The sequence below is a fragment of the Phymastichus coffea genome, unplaced genomic scaffold (assembly GCF_024137745.1).
Source record: "Phymastichus coffea isolate CEN01 unplaced genomic scaffold, Cenicafe_Pcof_1.1 PCOF00015, whole genome shotgun sequence".
Classification (NCBI taxonomy): Eukaryota; Metazoa; Arthropoda; class Insecta; order Hymenoptera; family Eulophidae; genus Phymastichus; species Phymastichus coffea.
The window spans coordinates 1,370,242-1,391,366 of record NW_026706826.1 but is presented as its reverse complement, the minus strand read 5'-3'; the positions used below and the strand labels follow the sequence as shown (position 1 = coordinate 1,391,366).

Below are 21,125 nucleotides of genomic sequence, written 5' to 3'. Positions count from 1 at the left end.
GCCTGCGCCTTCTCGGATTTTATCAGGAAGGTCGAAAGAGAATTAGAGAAGAAGGCCTTCTTGGCAGAGGCAGCCACTCGATGGGTAGAGGCAAGAAGGGCCCGAGATGAGAGCGCTCGCCTTGCGGCCGAACAGGAGCAAAAGCGTCAAGAGCTTTTGGCCCTTCAAGAGAGGATCGAAGCCCTCAACCTACAGGCCTCGGCCTTACTAGGCGCCCCTGGTCCTTCTGGCACTGCCTTGACCAGGGCTCGCCCCTCCATTGACCCTGCCTCTAGCGACCGACGGTCCTCTTACGGCTCGGCCTCACAGAGGACCGCCCGCCCTTCTGGCACTGCCCCGAATGCAGCAGGATCAGCTGCTCAGGGCAACGGACTATGGACCAAGGAGCAGCGCCTGGAAGCAGCCAGGGCGGCCCAAGACGACCGCCGGACGTACTGCGTGGCCAGTGGAAACCTGGTTTTCGTATGGAAACCTCGTTTCGTCAGAAGTACGATTACTCCGCCGAGCTAGGGCCTCGAGGCGCTCCTCGCTAAGGCCATTCCACCGCCGTCTTCTCTCTGTCGTCAAGAAGGAAGAAAGAAGATTATGTCTTCGGCGCCTAGACTTTAACACGGCCCTGCCTTAATCAAAAGAAGAAGGAGAAGATTGCGCCTTCTGCACTCGTTTTTGTTTATGGCCGTGCCTATTTAGTTCCTTTTCTTTTGTGTTTTGCAGTCTTATGTTTTTCCCCGCGCCGTTGCGCGTATAAACTATACTTTAGTTGAAAATTGCTCTTGTAAAAAGAGAGAGAGAGAGAGCAACATATTCATGTACTAATTTTTTTTTATTTTTCTATAGACTTTATAAAATAAAATGTTATTTTTCTTCACAATTGGAGTTTCCCCTTTTTCTCAAGAGAGAGACTACTTTTCGAGTTGGTACCGCTCCCGCTACCAACGTCTGGGGGAGGGGCATATAACGAATTTAATTCATTCGTTATGTCTCTCTCTTCCCACACATGCATATACATAATTCTTATACTTATACTATATTCAGATTCATATTATATTATACAGCAGCCTGCAGCAGCCGACAACGCCGAAGTATAAGGTAAGAGAGAGCGCGCTATGTCTATTAACGAGCCTATAGGCAGAGAGAGTCGCGTTCGCGTGTATGTGTGTGTGGTCGCGCTGCCGAAAAGCGTGACGAAAGAGTGGGGACACCTCGGAGGTGAATTGACTGGCGGACGTAACGCGGGCGACACGTGTTTTGGGGCGCGCGCTGAATAGGTTTTTTTTGCTTCGGCCGTTGCCGTTGTTCAGCGATCCTTCGTCTTTTTTTCTGCGTACTCGGACTTTCGATCTGGCGTTTCCTTAACTTATTCGCCAGTGCGTGCAGTGGTGCGGCATTTTCACAAGACAGTGTGTGTGTGCAAGGACATAACGCTAGGTAGCCCCAAACTTCGTCACCACTGCAACCGGCGTCCGGGAACGCTGTTCAGCGAGCGAGCGTTTATTGTACGGAGGGCCTGGCCATTGTCGCCTCATTGTAAGTACCGACTCGTTTAGCTCTCTCTTGCTTGATTGCTCGCTTCTCTCTCTCTTTACCGATTTACTACTCTGTACGCTTTCTCTTTGATGCTTTACATAAATTATTCTTATCCTTCTTATTCCCTGCGTTTCTTTGACTTTGCGCCCGACTCTCACCTCCATTCCTTGGCGAATTCTCTGCGCTCGTCACTACTTTTCGCGTTTTTCAGCCACTGCTACCTGTGACGCTCTACGCGGGCCACGAGGCTACTTGATATCGTGGCTGGTTAAAAAGCTTGGCCACACCGGTGCCAGTGCACTAGCCTGGTGGCATTAGTTATTTATTAAGCCGAGCTATCAACTAATCCATCCTCTCGAATGTAACGGCGGGTCAGCCAAAACCCCGTTATAATATATATATATATAGTTTTATATAGTATATATATATAAGACTATGTATATATATACAGAGCCCAGTACATATTTTTGCCCACCTTGAGGCAAAATATGCTAAACTTTAAAGTTTTATATCTCAGCGAAAAAGAGTCGTAGAATAAAAAACTTGATGCATTTTAAAAGTAGTAGCAAAAACTTTGTATAACGTGAAGATAGTATTGTTTGTACTAGAATTAAGTTTTTTATACTTAAAAAATTAACATAAAAAATTTCCTTTTCTTTGCCGATAAACAAATTCATTTATTTATTTATTTATTTATTGGTAAAATTAACTAAAAATTTATTATTGAAAATTTATTTTAGACTTTTGATCATAATTAAATATAAAAAAAATAAAAAATATGAAAAATAAAAAAATGGCTAGCGTGAAAAAATGAAAAAAAAAAATTTGTTCCAGATCTTAGTTTTCACTTAATTTTTGTATTCTCTACCAAAATAGAAACAACTTTTGTCTTTAAAGTTTTTTATTCAATGTATAGCAATCGAGATATAAGCTGATGAAAAAAAACGATTTTTTTAATATAAAAAGCTACTTCTCTGTATAAAAAAATCAGAAATGAGTTCTGTCCCTTTTATTTTGAAGAAAAACATTCCATCTTTTAATTTAGCTTGGATTTTTAATGATCCTCTGATTTGCGTAGCAAATAAATAAATTTGTATATGGGCAAAGAAAAGAACAATTTTTTATGTTCATTTTTTAAGAATAAAAAATTTAATTCAAGTAAAAACAATATTATCTTGACGTTACTTTAAGTTTTTGCTATTACCTTTAAAATGGCGTCAAGATTTTCATTCTATGACTCTTTTTCGTTGAGATATAAAACTTTAAAGTTTGGCAAATTTTGCCTCAGGGTGGGCACAAGTACGTACCGGGAACTGTATATATATATATGGAAGATTGCGAAGGTTGTAGCCTTGAAAATTTTACAATTAGCTTCTGATATTATTTCTTAGATAATGTTTCGGAGTGTCGTTCAAGGCTATGCCAATAGTAGACGTACGATACAACCTGACTGTAGTCTACAAAATCGCACATGGAGGGGGGTGCTAACGTGTTCTCTGTTATTTCCTCCGAACAATCTACAATGCTCTCGTAAGGTATTATTCTATTATTATTAGATAATAAAAATGTGTACGTTTCTAAAATTCAAATATTTTTTTGCTTTGTTTATTGAAATATATTTTATAGTAATTATACAATATTATTTTATGAAAATTGAATCTCTTTATTGTATGAATTTATTGTATTTATGTTGATCTTACAATACATTGGTAATATGACCGTTAAACATTTAGTAACATTAATTACCCTAGAAATTGTTGATTAGCTTCGTAGTTTGGTCTTTTGATACAATAATATATACTGTTTATATGTTCTATTCCAATAATGTCATAATTATTTTTAATTATATATTAATACATTCATTTTATAAAATATCATTTTAGACAAATGTTTTTAAAAGAAATTTACAGTTAAAACATGAAAAATATTTATAGCCATAGGCCCGATGAGTAGTTCCACGGCATTTCTTTAAAACTTTGTAATTTGAGTTGAAATTACTTACTGGCTCGTATGTAATTTTGATTTCAGAACAATCTCTACTTCGGTCCAGTATGGTGCAGTACTATTCGGCATTAAGTGTTATAAATCCACTTGCCTGTAAAAATTAATTTCTGTAGTTTACTAAAGTTTGCTAAAATTATTAGGTTATTGGATTATTAATTATTGGATAATACCAAGATTCTTTGCGTCGTATTAAGTTCATATATATTGTATAAAACAATTTCAATTTAATAAATGTATACACCAAGAATAATCTTGATCACTGACGCCCATGTCTGAAATATTGAAAGAATATTAGCGATACAAATATGCTTAGACTAAACGTCAAATTATTGACTGAATAAGTAAATACAAGAAAGCATTATCAATTAATTAATCATAATATCCTTTCAACTCAAGCTGAATTTATAGTCTACTGTGTAACGGAGTGGATTAGCTAGTACAAAGGAACTTTTTGAAGCACAAACTCCCACGATGAAGAGCTAATCGCCATTCCGTTAAACACGTATGGTTATACGTGCATTCGTCTGTACGTTTGATACTTTCGTTTCAGTGTCTTCTTTCTAACCGAGTTGAACTCACCTTAAGTCACCTGACATGTGACACTCGATCTATCTTAGGTGCGAGTGACCTAATGCTTCATCCGACTAATCCCCTACATGAAATCGGTTTACAATTTAATCCGTGATAGATCTGTTAAACTATTAGGAAACGAAATGTCGTAATGCGGCGAATAAAATTCATAACAAAAGACCACAAAATGCAACCTAAAAAAAAAGAAATCACTTCCATAGCCTTATGTTTTTGGATGCGATGAATCCGAATCTGACCTCCGTTTAATTCCAACATGTCAGGTTCAAGGTCATTTGAACGTCAAATTTTTATTTTGCGATCAATCTAATTTTTGACTTTAGCTTCGGAAAGAGCGGTCAATTTATAGTCAGACCAGCTGGTATACTTTTTTCAAAATGATACTTGAAGGTCATATGAAGGTCAAGTGCTGAGAGTACAGTACCGGTAAAAAAGATGAAACTATCCATGCTCTCCATATTTACATATTTAACATATTTTAATGAACTACTACAGATGCTGATCTCCGTTTGACCTCATCAACTAAGGTTCAAGGTCATCTGAATGTCATTGCCCTTATTTACCCGGAATGATAAATTTCAATTACGTACTAAAAAAATAGGATTATTACTTAGTTAAAGGGCTTCAATATATTTCCAAACATGACCTATCGTCGTTTTTTTACGTAAGCCCTAGTTATACCTTCATCCGCCCTTCAGATACAGTATTCACAAAACCGTAAATCTAATTTCATAATTTTTAAGTCTCATATTTCTTTACTTTTAACCATCATTCGTCGACCAAGAACTAGACTCTCAAGTTTCCATCTCCGTAGGTTTAATTTCAGATTTTCTCAAATCTCAAACATTTTCATCCCTAAAAAATCCGATCTAATAAAACAAGTTTTAAACATTCACTATACTTGATCGTATAACTAACTAGGGAACCATCCCAACGCTCTGCCTCCGATTTTTCTGCAATTGAGTTATGTTATAATTCGTAAAAAAATAAAAGACCCGTATTTTTTTTATCAGCGGAAAAAGCTATCTAAGGGATGAAACCCACCCCAAAAAACAGCCCCAAAACCAGTTCTATAGCAACATCTTTAGTTGTAATGAATATTTTTTTATGAAACAAAAAAACATAAGATACTTATAAAAAAAGTAACAGACACACATGAATTTGGTCCCCGGGGGTTGCAACCTCTACGTTGTATAGAGAAAAAACTGTATTTTTAAGTGTATTTTTACCTTACAAAATCAAAAAATTATGTTAAAAAAATTTAAAAAATGATATTCTAGTAGAAAATGATAAAACAAAATTGAAGTCTTTCGGGGTTTTTCTATTATTTATTATTTTGAGGGTGAACTACCCCCGAAAGTTACCCCTTAACACCATTTTATAGCGAAATTTTCGTATTTTATGAACAGTTTTCGACGAAGCAAACTCCAAAAAATTCTTTTAAAAAATATCATCTAAATATATGGATTTCGTCTACAGAGGTTGCAACCCCCTCAGTCGCCTGAAAGAAAAGCTATGTTTTCAAATATTTTCTTGCAACATTTTTTCAGAAGAAATGAAGTTTATGAAATTCCATTTAAAATCTACCACAAAAGTATACAGTATCCGTCACCAGGGGCTGCTGCCCCTTCATTGGAGAGTGAATAGAGCATTCATTAGTGACCCCGATCCCCTACCACCCGAATCCAATTTCCTTAAACCTCGAGCTAGTTACCCTGCCACGCTATAACCCGTAACTCCTACACCCCAATTCCATCAACCCTCGAGCTGGTTACCCAGCCTCGCTGTGACCCCAAACTCTTAAGCCCAATTTTCTTAACCATTGAGCTGGTTACCCTGCCACGCTTTAACCCTGAACTCCTCCACCCGAATTTCATCAATCCTCGAACTGGTTACCCTGCCACGCTGTAACCCCAGAATCTTAACCCCAATTTCCTTAACCTTCAAGCTGGTTACACTGCCACGCTCTAACCCCGAATTTCATCAATTCTCTAGCTGGTTACCCTGCCACGCTCTAACCCCGAACTCCTACACCCGAATTTCATCAATCCTCGAACTGGTTACCCTGCCACCCTCTAACCCCGAACTCTTACACCCCAATTTCATCAACCCTCGAGCTGGCTACCCTGCCCTTTCCAATTTTCTAGTCCGAAATCCGGTTCTCTGTTATTCATAATCCCAATTTCGACGTATTTGTAATATCTCTGAAAAAAAGTACATAGGCGAAATAATTGTAGAAGATAACGTTAAATTTATTTTATTTTTATGTTATATTTACGTTATATTAATTCGTCATTTCATCTGATATGGAGATTACATTTTTTGAATATAAAAAGACGATCCGCGCTCATTATCAATGTACATATTGTGAACAATAATGATACTCTATAAATAAATGCTGTAGACATAATACTTTCATGCACATGCACATTTTGTAATTGCTATTTTTTGATAAATCTCGCAGATTAGCTGTTCTGAAATTTCAAAGCAATATTCAACAGGATTGTCGAACGAATCAGGTTTTTTATCCAATGACCCACTTTTGTACCAAGCATATTTAAATACGCTTTTGAATCTAGGTGAAGATAATTGATTATGTGTGATAGACTGTAATTTTATAATATTATTCCTCTCATGTAAATTGATATCTGATCCGAATAAAATAATGGTATCAGATATTTTTCTAACAAAGTTTTTCCAAAATCGGAAACCGAATACATCCAGTGGTTGAATTTTGCCTGTCGTATCCTTAGGAATTGTCATCAATCGAAAATGTGTATCTGCTGGTGTTACTTCTCTTACAGTTCCCTACTTCTACTTTCCCAGTGTTCAACCGCTTTCCTTTTATATCCATCATCGAGTACCATATTTGTTACCGTACAAGTAGGTACCTCGGCATAGTCTACACCATGTATTTCTTCAAATTGATAGTCAATTACTTCTGGATTAATATCAAAATCATCATCCAGAAAACATAAGTTCTCACTTATCTCACATTCAATACCTGAATTCTTTTCAATGCTTTTTGTCAATATATCTTCAACATCATCGTGTAGCTGCTTCTTTGCATCGTTTAATATAGGTATGCTTTCTGCAACCGCACTTATGTGGAATGTTTTCAGTAATTTTTGAATGACGTTGTGAATTTCAATTACCATTCTAACACAATTTTGATATTCAAAAACGTAGATGTAAAGCAAATTTCTATTACTAATTTACTGAAGTATGCTGATCCAATATGCTTATATATACTGTAAGTGAACAAAACATGTTTTGAAGTTGGCACCACACAAACTGATATCAAATCAAATTTGATATCAAATCAAGGTGTCCGAGATTCCTCCACTGTTAGTGCTTGGCTTATCACATACGTCAACGATTGCGATTTCTATCAAGGAAAAGAACAGTTGCAGTTCCAATGCTATTACTTACTATTTAAACTATTTTTAAATAGTTTAAATAGGGTCTTACTATTTAAACGACATGAACCGCATTCGTTGACTGTGGTTTCTATCAAGGAAAAAAAACCGTTGTAGTTCCAATCTTGCTATTTGAACCACATGAACCGCATTCGTTGATTATGGATTCCACGTCGTGCCACAGCTTGATTTTGTTTTGGCACGCACATACTCGAGTGTGTTTAAGGTGGAAAATAAGAGTAATATTATCTCATGTCAGTATTATTATATTGGCTGAAACCGCCTCGCGAAATACGTACATATTGCTATTAATATGGTAAAATCAGTTTGTCTAATGAATTTTTTCGTAATAACATAATAATCGAATTTCCTCAGGGATAGTAGTAAAATTTGTTGAACACAATGATTTAAAAATAGAATTCCCCGTAGCTATTTCGAAATTCAAAAATTTGCATGATTTCGTAGTTGCATTTGCTATATCTTACCTATATATAAATATACGTAATTAATTAAACGTTATCTTCTACAAAAAATGTGGATATGTCCTTTTATTTGAAGGTACTATAAAAATTTTGAAATCGGGATTATGAAAGACAGGGAGCTATGTTCCGGATTTCAGAAAATTGGAATGTAGGCGTTCGGGGTTACAGCGTGGCAGCGTAACCAGCTCCAGCGTTAAGAAAATTCGGGTTAAGAGTTTGGGGTCACAGCGTGGCTGGGTTGCCAGCTCGAGGGTTGATGAGATTGAACTGTAGAAGTTACGGGTTACAGTGTGGCACGGTAAACAGCGCGAGGATTGATGAAATTCGGGTGTAGGAGTTCGGGATTAGAGCATGGCAGGGTAAGCACTCGAGGATTGATGAAATTCGGGTGGAGGAGGTCGGGGATAGAGCGTGGCAGGGTCACCAGCCCATGGATAAGAAAATTGGGCTTAAGAGTTTGAGGTCACAGCGTGGCTGGGTAACCAGCTCGATGGTTGATGAAATTGGAATGAAGGAAATCGGGGTTATAGTGTGGTACGGTGACCAGCTCGAGGATTGATGAAATTCGGACCTAGCAGTTTGTGGTTACAGCAAGGCAGAGTAACCATCACGAGGGTTGATGAAATTGAGCTGTAGATGTTACGGGTTACAGTGTGGCACGGTAAACAGCGCGAGGATTGATGAAATTCGGGTGAAGGAGTTCGGGATTAGACCATGGCAGGGTAAACAGCTCGAGGATTGATGAAATTCTGGTGTAGGAGTTCGGGATTAGAGCGTGGCAGGGTAACCAGCTCGAGGGTTGATGAAATTGAGCTGTTGAAGTTACGGGTTACAGTGTGGTACGGTAAACAGCGCGAGGATTGATGAAATTCGGGTGAAGGAGTTCGGGATTAGACCATGGCAGGATAAACAGCTCGAGGATTGATGAAATTCTGGTGTAGGAGTTCGGGATTAGAGCGTGACAGGGTAAGCAGCTCGAGGATTGATGAAATTCGGGTGGAGGAGGTCGGGGATAGAGCGTGGCAGGGTAACCAGCTCACGGATAAGAAAATTGCGCTAAAGAGTTTCGGGTCACAGCGTGGCTGGGTCACCAGCTCGATGATTGATGAAATTGGAATGAAGGAAATCGGGGTTACAGGGTTGCATGGTAACCAGCCCGAGGGTTAAGGAAATTCGGGTTAAGAGTATGGGGTCACAGCGTGGCTGAGTAACCACCTCGAGGGTTGATGAAATTCGGGTGTAGGAGTTCGGGGTTATAGTGTGGTACGGTGACCAGCTCGAGGATTGATGAAATTCGGACCTAGCAGTTTGTGGTTACAGCAAGGCAGAGTAACCATCACGAGGGTTGATGAAATTGAGCTGTAGATGTTACGGGTTACAGTGTGGCACGGTAAACAGCGCGAGGATTGATGAAATTCGGGTGAAGGAGTTCGGGATTAGACCATGGCAGGGTAAACAGCTCGAGGATTGATGAAATTCTGGTGTAGGAGTTCGGGATTAGAGCGTGGCAGGGTAACCAGCTCGAGGGTTGATGAAATTGAGCTGTTGAAGTTACGGGTTACAGTGTGGTACGGTAAACAGCGCGAGGATTGATGAAATTCGGGTGAAGGAGTTCGGGATTAGACCATGGCAGGGTAAACAGCTCGAGGATTGATGAAATTCTGGTGTAGGAGTTCGGGATTAGAGCGTGACAGGGTAAGCAGCTCGAGGATTGATGAAATTCGGGTGGAGGAGGTCGGGGATAGAGCGTGGCAGGGTAACCAGCTCACGGATAAGAAAATTGCGCTAAAGAGTTTCGGGTCACAGCGTGGCTGGGTCACCAGCTCGATGATTGATGAAATTGGAATGAAGGAAATCGGGGTTACAGGGTTGCATGGTAACCAGCCCGAGGGTTAAGGAAATTCGGGTTAAGAGTATGGGGTCACAGCGTGGCTGAGTAACCACCTCGAGGGTTGATGAAATTCGGGTGTAGGAGTTCGGGGTTAGAGCGTAGCTGGGTAACCAACTCGAGGATTATGAAATTCGGATGTAGGAGTTCGGGGTTAGAGCGTGGCAGGGTAACGAGCTCGAGAGTTAAGGAAATTTGGAATAAGAGTTTGGGGTAACAGCATGCCAGGATAACCAGCTCGGTGGTTGATGAAATTGGGGTGTAGGAATTCGGGGTTATAGTGTGGTACGGTGACCAGCTCGAGGATTGATGATATTCGGGTCTAGCAGTTTGTGGTTACAGCAAGGCAGAGTAACCATCACGAGGGTTGATGAAATTCGGGTGTAGGAGTTCGGGATTAGAGCGTGGTACGGTAACCAGCTCAATGGTGAAGAAAATTGAGCTTAAGGGTTTGTCGTTACAGTGTGGCTGGGTAACCTGCTCGATGGTCTATGAAATTGGAATGTAGGCGTTCGGGGTTACAGCGTGTCAGCGTAACCAGCTCGAGCGTTAAGGAAATTCGGGTTAAGAGTTTGGGGTCACATCGTGGCAGGGTAACCAACTCGAGGATTGATGAACTTCGATTGTACGAGTTCGGGGTTACAGTATGGGACGGTAACCAGCTTTAGGATTGATGAAATTGGGATGGAGGTGTTCGGGGTTTGAGCGCGGAGGGTAACCAGCTCGATGGTTGATGAAATTGGAATGCAGGATTTCGGATTTACAGCGTGGCTGGGTAACCAGCTCGAGGGTTGATAAAATTGGAATGCAGGATTTCGGGTTTACAGTTTGCCACGGTAACCTGGTCGATTGTTGATGAAATTGGAATTCAGGAATTCGGGGTTATAGTATGGGACGGTAACCAGCTCGAGGATTAATGAAATTCGGGTGTAGGAGTTCGGGGTTAGAGCGTAGCAGGGTAACCAACTCGAGTGTTGATGAAATTCGGGTGTACGAGTTCGGGATTAGAGCGTGGCAGGGTAACCAGCTAGAGGATTGATGATATTAGGGTGTAGGAGTTGGGGGTCACAGCGTGACAGGTTAACCGTCTCGATGGTTTATGAAATCGGAATGCAGGCGTTCGGTGTTACAGCGTGGCAGCGTAACCAGCTCGATCGTTAAGGAAATTCGGGTTAAGAGTTGGGGGTCACAGCGTGGCTGGGTAATCAGCTCGAACTTTGATAAAATTCGGGTGTAGGTGTTCGTGATTAGAGTGTGTCACGGTAACCAGCACGAGTATTGATGAAATTCAGGTGGAGGAGTTGGGGGTTAGAGCGTTGCAGGGTAACCAACTCGAGGATTGATGAACTTCGATTGTAGGAGTTCGGGTTTACAGTGTGCCACGGTAACCAGCTCGATGGTTGATGAAATTCAGGTGGAGGAGTTCGGGGTTAGAGTGTAGCTGGGTAACCAGCTCGAGGGTTGATGAAATTCCGATGTATGAGGTCGGGGTCACAGCATGGCAGGGTAACCAGCTCGAGGGTCGATGGAATTGGGGTGTAGGAGTTATGGGTTATAGCGCGGCAGGGTAACTAGCTTGAGGTTTAAGAAAATGGCGTTCGGGTGGTAGGGGATCAGGGTCACAAGTGAATGCTCTATTCACTCTCCAATGAAAGGGCAGCAGCCCCTGGTAAAGGATACTGTATACTTTTGTGTTAGATTTTAAATGGAATTTCATAAACTTCATTTCTACTGAAGAAATCTTGAAAGAAAATATTTGAAAACATAGATTTTCTTTCAGGCGACTTAGGGATTGCAACCCCTATAGTTGAAATCCATATATTTAGCGGAAATTTTTTAAAAGAATTTTTTAGATTTGGTTTCGTGGAAAACTGTTCATAAAATACGAAAATTTCGCTATAAAATATTGTTGAGGGGTAACTTTCGAGAGTAATTCACCTTCGAAATAATAGATAACAGGAAAACCCCGACACACGTCAATTTTGTTTTATAAATTTCTAATAGAATATCATTTTTTAAATTTTTTTAACATAATTTTTTGATTTTGTAAGGTAAAAATACACTTAAAAATACAGTTTTTCCTCTATACAACGTAGGGGATAATAACCCTCTATATAACCCCCGGGCACCAAATTGATGTGTATCTGTTACTTTTTTTATAAGTATTTTGTGTTTTTTTGTTTCATAAAAAACTTTTCATTACAACTTAAGATATTGCTATAAAACTGCTTTTGGGGCTGTTTTTTTAAGGGTGATTTTAATCCGTTAGATAGCTTTTTCCGCCGATAAAAAAATGAGATCTTTTATTTTTTTACGAACTATAACATATGTCAATTGCAGAAAAATCGGAGGCAGAGGGTTGGGGTGGTTCCCTAGTAGACCTTATTTTGGTAAGTATTTTATAAATAGCAATATTCTCAACTTAACAATTATCATATGGTTTTCTTTCTTATTTTCATATCTCTTTTTCCTAGGCGTATTAAGTATTCTGCAGCAATGTCCATTTTTAAAGGAAGGGATACTTTCTGCATTGTTTGAGGAAAATATATGATTCCCGAAAAAAGAAGGAGTTTCACAATTAATGTAGAAGAAAATTATGAAAAATGTTTTAATATACCATTCGACACTCTTTACTACATATGGTCTCCAAAAATCATATGTTACAAATGTCACATGTATCTTTCTAACTTAGCTAAAGATGCAACTTATGAAAAATGGATTCATAGTCCAATGTTTTGGAGAGAATCTCTTGATCATAGCACAGATGGTTGTTTTTGTTTGTGTAAAACAGTGGGCTACAACAAAGAAACAAAAACCCTATACAATATCCTGATGTTCGATGCGTCACTTTCCCTATCTTGGCTAACCAGCATATTGACTCTCTAGCAAATAGTAGGCAATCTGAAGACACCGATGAATTTGAAAGCAAGGAATCTTTACAGGATGAACAGCTATCAAAAAGTACTTTCAATCAGTATGAATTAAGTGATTTGATCCGAGACATAGGACTTTCGAAAGAAAATGCAGAGTTGTTAGCATCCAGATTGAAAGGAAAAAATTGCTTGTCCCACAAAACGAAAGTCACTTTTTATCGCACACGAGATTAACATCCAGAACATTTTTTTCTGAAGATAATAATTTAGTTTACTGGAATAATGTCCAAGCTTTAGTTGAGGAATTTGGAATAACTTATGATGCCAATGAATGGTGACTTTTTCTTGATTCATCAACAACAAGTTTAAAGGCAGTTTTGTTACATAATGGTAATGTGTATGCTCCTATTCCGATAGCACATTCTATTGTTTTAAAAGAAGAATATACAAATCTTCAATTTGTGTTGCTAAAATTACAATATGATAAGCACAATTGATTATTGTGTGGAGACATGAAAATTATATCCATTATATTAGGGAAAAAATGTGGTAATACCAAGTATCCGTGTTTCTTGTGCGAATGTGATAATCGTGACCGCACTCAGCACTACATTAGAAAAGAGTGTCCTTCTCGAGTGAATTTAGAACCAGGTTCTAAGAACATAGTACGTAAAAGTTTGATACCTAAAAATAAAGTGTTACTTCCCCACTTTACATCAAATCAGGCTTGGCTAAACAATTTTTTATGGCTATGAAAAAACAAGATAGTGAAGCATTCAAGTATCTTTTTTTTAATTTCCCAAGCTTTCTGGAGCCATAATAACTGAAGGAGTGTTCGACAGTCCGCAAATAAGAACCCTGTTGAAGGACGAAACTTTTGAACAAAAAATGACTGAAAAAAAAGGCTGCATGGCGAAGATTCAAAGAAGTAATTGAAAAATTCCTGAGAAATACAAAGGACTCAAATTATAAAAATATTGTCGAAACAATGTTAGCTGCGTTCAACGATGTTGGCTGTCTGATGAATTTGAAATTCCACTTCTTAGATTTTCATGTAGAATATTTTCCTGAAATCCTCGGACACTTTAGCAACGAACATGGTGAGAGGTTTCATCAAGATTTAAAAGATGTTGAGAACAGATATCAAAGACTTTGGAATGAGCACATGTTATCGGACTATTACTGGGGCTTGAAGAGAGGCACTCCACTGGCACATAAGAGAACGGCCAAATTTTGCATTCAAAAAAATATGCCATTCATAAAGCATAAGCTGTATAAAAAATATATGTACATAATGTATATAGAATTGCTTTATAATAAATTTTTATTTTTTCGTATCTTTATGCGTATTTAGTATATTCCTAGATGTCTTTTGAAGCGAATATTCTCAGATGAATCGGAGTAAATAAACAAAGACTTTGACCTCTTCCAAATGTATGTCTGTACAGTATCCACGGTTTTGATCATTCCCCGTAAAGAAGGGCAATTACCTTCAGATGATATTGAACCTGAGTTGATGAGGTCAAACGGAGATCAACATCGGTAGTAGTTCATTAAAATATTGTAACGGAGACTTAGCGACCGTTCCCGACTGGGTTACTCGCAGCCGTCCGCACAAATTATTTCTTCGGGGATTTGGGAAACAAAAGACGTTCCCACGACTGAATAACGCATCGAGCATAAACACGTTAATCGCACAGATGATTTTTGGAGTCCATATGTAGTCAAGAGTGTCGAATGGTATATTAAAACATTTTTCATAATTTTCTTCTACATTAATTGTGAAACTCCTTCTTTGTTCGGGAATCATATATTTTCCGCAAACAATGCAGAAAGTATCCCTTCCTTTAAAAATGGACATTATTGCAGAATACTCAATACGTCTGGAAAGAAATGATCGGAAAATAAGAAAGAAAACCGTTTGATAAATGTTAAGTTGAGAATATTGCGATTTATAAAATACTTACCAAAATCAGTCTTGGATATATTCAAGTATAGTGAATATTGTTTTATCACAACGGGTTTTTTAGTGATGAAAATGTTTGAGATTTGTAAAAATCTGAAATTAAACCTACGGAGATGGAAACTTGAGAGTTCAGTTCTTGGTCGACGTATGATGGTTAAGAATGAAGAAATTTGAGACTTAAAAGTTATGAAATTAGATTTTCCGATTTGTGAATACTGTATCTGAAGGGCGGATGAAGGTATAACTAGGGCTTACGTAAAAAAACGACAATAGGTCACGTTTGGAAATATATTGAACCCCTTTAACTAAGTAATGGTCCTATTTTTTTAATACGTGATTGAAATTCATCATTCCGCATAAATAAAGGCAATGACCTTCAGATGACCGTGAACCTGAGTTGATGAGATCAAACGGAGTTCAGCATCGGTAGTAGTTCTTTCAAATATATGAAATATGTAAATATTGTAGAGCATGGATATTTTCGTCTTTTGTGCCTCTACTGTACTCTCAGCATTTGACCTTCATATGACCTTCAAGTATCATTTTGAAAAAAGTATACCGGCTTATCTAAGTATAAATTGACCGCTCTTTCCGAAGCTAAAGTCAAAAATTAGATTGATCGTAAAATAAAAATTTTACGTTGAAATGACCTTTAACCTGACGTGCTGGAATCAAACGGAGGTCAGATCCGAATTCAGCGCATCCAGAAACATAATGGAAGTTGTTTCTTAGTCTTTTTTAAGTTGCATTTTATGGTCCTGTGTAATGTTTAATTCTAGAAAATTACAGTCTTTGACGGGCCGAAAGACTAACGCGCGCGAATAGGATTTACAATGATTAATAATATTACTGAGAGAGAGAAAAAGTATTCGAAACTTTGCCACGAAAACTAACGCTGGGCGCGAATACAAAAAATAACGATCGCGATAGACAAAATACTCTCGCTCGTATTTTGTTGCGCAATATAAGGAAGGTGTACCTATCCTGCGGTGCAATTACGGTGATTAGTCGTAATTGTTGAAGAGAAATATAGAAGGTGCTCTTCTGGTACCAGCTGCTCTGCCTCGTTCGCTTCCAAATTTGCTATTGCTGCAATGCTCCCTCTGTGATGCTGCTTAAGATCACTCATGCAGGTATCGAAATTCCCGTTTCTATGGAAAACGGCGAAAAACTTTGCAAAACTAAATTGGCGGTACTTTCGCGAAAACAGCTGAGGCTTAACTGAAAACTTTAATCGTTCGCTCTAACATCGCGAGTGTACCGAATCGCTAACGGATCGATTAATCGAATCGACTACCGTTGCAACTGATATTAGTTTACTAGATAGTAGTAAGGGTAAATTAAATTAAAAAATCATTTTCTTACATATGCCGAAAGACATGTGTATAATAATGAGATGGTAACATAATACCTACTCGTCTGCCAGTTTTTACCTTTCTTGAAAGATGTGTGGGGGGTCACACTTACTCGTACATACATTTTTTTTACTCCAAAAATATTTACAATCTGTCTCATAACTGAAACAATAAGCAAATGTTATTCATATTTAACACACACACACACACACACATACACACACACACACATACACACACACATAAATTTAGCCAGTATACTTCAATGTATATTCTCAATTTATTTGATAATGGATTTAAACAGTTTAATTTAATTTATTTTATTTGCGTATTCATAAGTTTATGTTTTTGAAGTCTGGCGTTCGTAATACATATCTTGAGTAGTCTGTTGACAAGTTTGTTTGGGTGGTTTTGAAGCCTGGAGTTATATTTTGCGTAGAAATTTTTAATTTCTACTTTTACTGTAGTAATCTATAGATCGTTTCAGATAATTTCTTTCGGTACGAACCATGAGGCCCGTATTATACTATATTTCGTAAGACTTTCGATTGAAATCTTTCCAGGATTTTAATATTCGAGTTTGAAGCAGCTCCCCATAGTTGAAGACCATAAGTCCAAACTAGTTTAAGCACAACTTACAAGCATTTAAGATTTCATACATTAACATCAATAGGCTAAATAACTTCACATATTTCGTTACGCTAGAAGCCTAAAAAACAATCAATAGTTACTATATTATAGCTACTACCTTTCTTGTGATGTTCGTATCACTTATAAATAAAATAATTCGAACTCTCGTAATCTAGCTAATGAGTAAGAATTTGTTTCCAATGATTTTACTTTACTAGTCAAGAAAATAGATAAATCAATCAAATATAATAAATAAGTAAATCAAATATACATAAGTAAGTGCAATATTTCGAGGAAAATCAGACAATGCCCTAGTTTCTTATGGTGCAAATTGTCCCATAAGCAGAGCTAAAGTCTTTCTTTGATAGGATATAATTCGGCCCAAGTTTCTTATAGCACGAGATGTTCTATAAGTCGAGCTCAAATTATAAGGAAAGGATAGTCTTGCTTAGTTAATCACAATGAGAGAAAGAACTTAGGTATTAATCCAAGTTTATTCAGACTCATGCGCTCACCTTTCAAGGCTAGAAGTGAATGCTAGCCTGTGCAAAGGTGGGCCTATTTATACATAGATTTTCCCGCTTATTTTTGCAGGAGAGATTTCATCGAAAATTCGAGAGACATTCGCGAATTTTGAGAAATGATTTTTCTTAATTTCCAAGTAAATAACCATTAATATTAAGTTTTTAACACATGTAAACTTTACAGAATTAGTTATTTGTTGATTTTATACAATATGTAATTATCGCCAATAGTGTCGTCAAAAGTTATTAACTAATAAAGTTAATTAACATGATATTACAATATTTACAATAGAAAATTATTAAATTTTCATATAACTTTATAGTTGATTAATTTTGGAAGTATTCTCCAAAATTAATTATTTAAATTAATTAATAACATTTGAATTATGACTAATTTTTTATATTTGTAACGGTTTTTTCTAATCTTAATATGCAATTATTAGATTAATTATCTAAGATTTCTAAATCATAAAGTTATCATTATCAAGTATTAACTTAATATTTTCGTTCTATATATAGCTTATTGTTTAAATAAGTTATTAATTGTTTATTTATTAATAACAGTTATTATTCAGCTGTTATTAATGAAACCAATTCTTACTCATGTTCTATGCTTATTCATTTTGCATATAAATTATTTATATTTTTCTAATATTTCATATGTTAATAAATAAATCAACTTTGCATATTGATATTCATTATTAATTTATAATTGAATGAGATTTTTGTTATGATATTATGAATCTACATGTTAAAATCTACATAATCGATACTTTGTTATATTAAAATTATCTATAATTAACATATGTTTCTTAATATCATGAATCATTATATCTATGTCTATTATTTTGTGACGTCACGCTGTTTATTTTGATTCGACTCTTATTTGTATACAGTCGCGTAAACAGTGAGGTAGCGCCACTTAATGTATTGTTTTGACTAAACAGATAAATACGTTAGACTGGTTGCAGTCATTTAATAAATAGCTCATAAATAGGACCGTTACATTCTTATAGATAAAATTTTCAATCTCAACCTCGATCTTCAGGATATAAAATTCTTCCCCATGACCGTCGTGATAAATAAAGTGACGATATTAGCTTCTATGTGAGGAACTTGATTTGTTGCCGCTGAAATACAATTTGCAACACACAAGTTATTACTTTGTGTTGTTTATCGCCGTTTTTCTGCTTGTGCGCTTCAGTTGAATTTTTCAACTGACTTTTTGTCTATCTTCCAAGTTATAACAAAGTTGTGATCACAGATAACTTTAATAAAATGTTATATTTTTAATGAATGATTAATATATCACTTTAAAAGTAATATCTCCTCGTCCTATTTTTCTGACGATAAAACTATCGGTAACTTTGTCAATGCTAATGATCTTAAAATTGTTTCTGTTTCACTAACACATCATCCGACTAAAAAATATCGCATTAAACGCCACTTTATCTGTTCATCGTTTCATCTCTTCAACTTTTCATTGAAAAACATGATTACAATATACCTGAATTCTTCTAAACTGATTCTTTTTTTATCCTTAACCATGAAATTTCGCTATCACCATTAACCTCAACTTTTCTCACAATATTCAGAAAGTTATTTTATATCTTGCTTTTGTATTATTATTTGCGTGTCCGCATGCATAGCGAATTGTTTAAGGAATATTACCTTCAATAGTATGGAACCGATATAGTTAATAAGAATATTGTTAGTAAAATACAATAATAAACAAAATATAACGTTAGGCAAAGAAATTTTAGGTCTTACTACCTATCAATGCGTTGAATTAATTCCGTAAGATGAATTTATTATTTTTGTTCGGCTGATTTTGGCATTCCTTTCACTACTGATTACGCCTCAGCTTCCTTATTGACAATATTGTGAATTTCACGTGATTCTTCCTATATGCGGCAACGGTTGCACGAACGTGTCATTGACAGTCACTCACAGTCAGTACAAGTTCTATTGAACTTGTGCTCACTCAGTGAGTAGAGCTGATACCGGAAAGCTGATGACTTCCTCAACGTCATTACCAGCCTATTTCTCTCTCTCTCTCTCTATCTCTCTCTCTCTCTGTCGATCAAAGTGCACACACCAGACGCTGGTACGGTATCACCAAGCGATCACTTGTGTGAGAAATCTTATTTCAAGCCTTCTCACATAAAAATGTCTAACCGTGCAGAATTGTTACTTTCCGCAGTATCAAAAAGATACATGCGTTTGATGTGAACTTTATGAGCATAGAATCGCGAAGGCGAGAGAGAAAAAGTACTTTCTTCTCTCTTCATCAAGCGAATGCAAAGCGTACTTGAAGTATCATTCACAGCCATACACACCACACAAGGCGAGCGAGATTGACGGAGTGTTTGGACTTTTTTTTAATAATTTCATGAGAAATAGTTTTCAGAGAAGAAAATTCATTCACTTCGCTTCTTTTGTTATCAACGTGAAATTAAAAATTTTAATATTCATTAACAATAAAATTAGCATAAAAAAACTGAAAAGAAAGTTACTAGATATTAATTTAGCCTTAGTAACTTACTTTTTTATTTGAAAAAATGTAAAAATGTTATAAATGCTTTAATATTGTATCAATTCAATTATAAAAGTTTTTTTATTACATTTCTGATATTTTATATCATACAAGTTTTATGTAAGATTTTACAACAAATTTATATAAAGTCAATAAGAAAGAAATCGTATGTTTTATTATTTTAAATCTTTCACTTATATTATTCATATGGTTTTAAGATTATTTTCTAATGCTCAAGCCCTAAAACAATTTGTTCACTTTTTAGAATAACTTTTTCGTTTATAGATATATTTGGGATTCTTTATCATTATATTCTTAATATCGTTCAATATATCATTATAAGTCTACTACACATTAGATCATTAATTAATTATAATGATAAATCCTACTTTTACAGTAACATGATAAGTATATAAAAGTATTCGCTTATTCTAATTGTTGATATATTCGTTTAGAAATCATTCTATGGGTTTTCGTATAAAGGCGCTTCAAGACTGCACGACAATTATAATTTTTATTGAATTGATAGATATCAAAGAAAATTACTTATATTTGTTATTGTATTATAGGCTTACGTCGATTTAGTAAATGGATTAGGCTGGAAAGGATTTACTATAATTTACGAAAATAATGAAGGTTTGGTTCGATTACAAGAACTACTAAAAGCTCATGGCCCAATAGACTTTCCAATAACTATTAGACAACTCGGAGAAGAATCGAATATTGGTCATGGTTACAGGTAACAAACAGTACAATTATGAATTAATGCTCCCAATTGATAACAAAAAATATTTTTTTAATTTATTTCAATTTTATATTGGAATAGTCATTTTCCTCAAATAAAGGAAAATCTGTTGATTTAACAGGCGATTTGGTGATTGAAGGTATGGATTTAGGTTAAATTAAAAAAAGAATTTATATTAATTTCTGCTATACAGTTACTCTAAGAAACCTTATATTTGACCGATTAATTCTTCCTTGTTTTCCTCATATACAAACTTATTTCTACTATTTCCGTATATTATCTCTTGTGGCTCCAATTATATAACTAATTGTCTTCTGAATTCTGCCTTCTTTCTACCCACTGCCTTTCACTAACTAACTGACTGCAGGTCACAACGTCGTACGCATGAGTAGGCCGTTTGTTCTCCTCCCTTCCTGGCCTAATTTTTCGGCGGCTTGCGACGCACACTTATGATCAAGCTGTGCGTCACATGCTCGCTTATACCTGCATAGTGCATTTCTTCTTCCTTCCTTCTTCGCGCCGACTCGGCAATTCTCGACAATCTTCGAGACAATCTTTGACTAGAACAAAGGGGCCTCTCATTAGACG

General features: G+C 36.5%; 1 protein-coding gene across 1 annotated transcript in view; it reads left to right on the top strand.

Moving 5' to 3' along the window:
* Positions 1 to 21,125, top strand: part of LOC131675042 (glutamate receptor ionotropic, kainate 2-like) — a 2,022,482-nt gene that overhangs the window by 681,082 nt on the left and 1,320,275 nt on the right. The window contains exon 7 of the mRNA XM_058953868.1: positions 20,362 to 20,531. Within this exon, the coding sequence (XP_058809851.1) occupies positions 20,362 to 20,531 (170 nt within the window). The remainder of the gene's footprint in view (positions 1 to 20,361; positions 20,532 to 21,125) is intronic.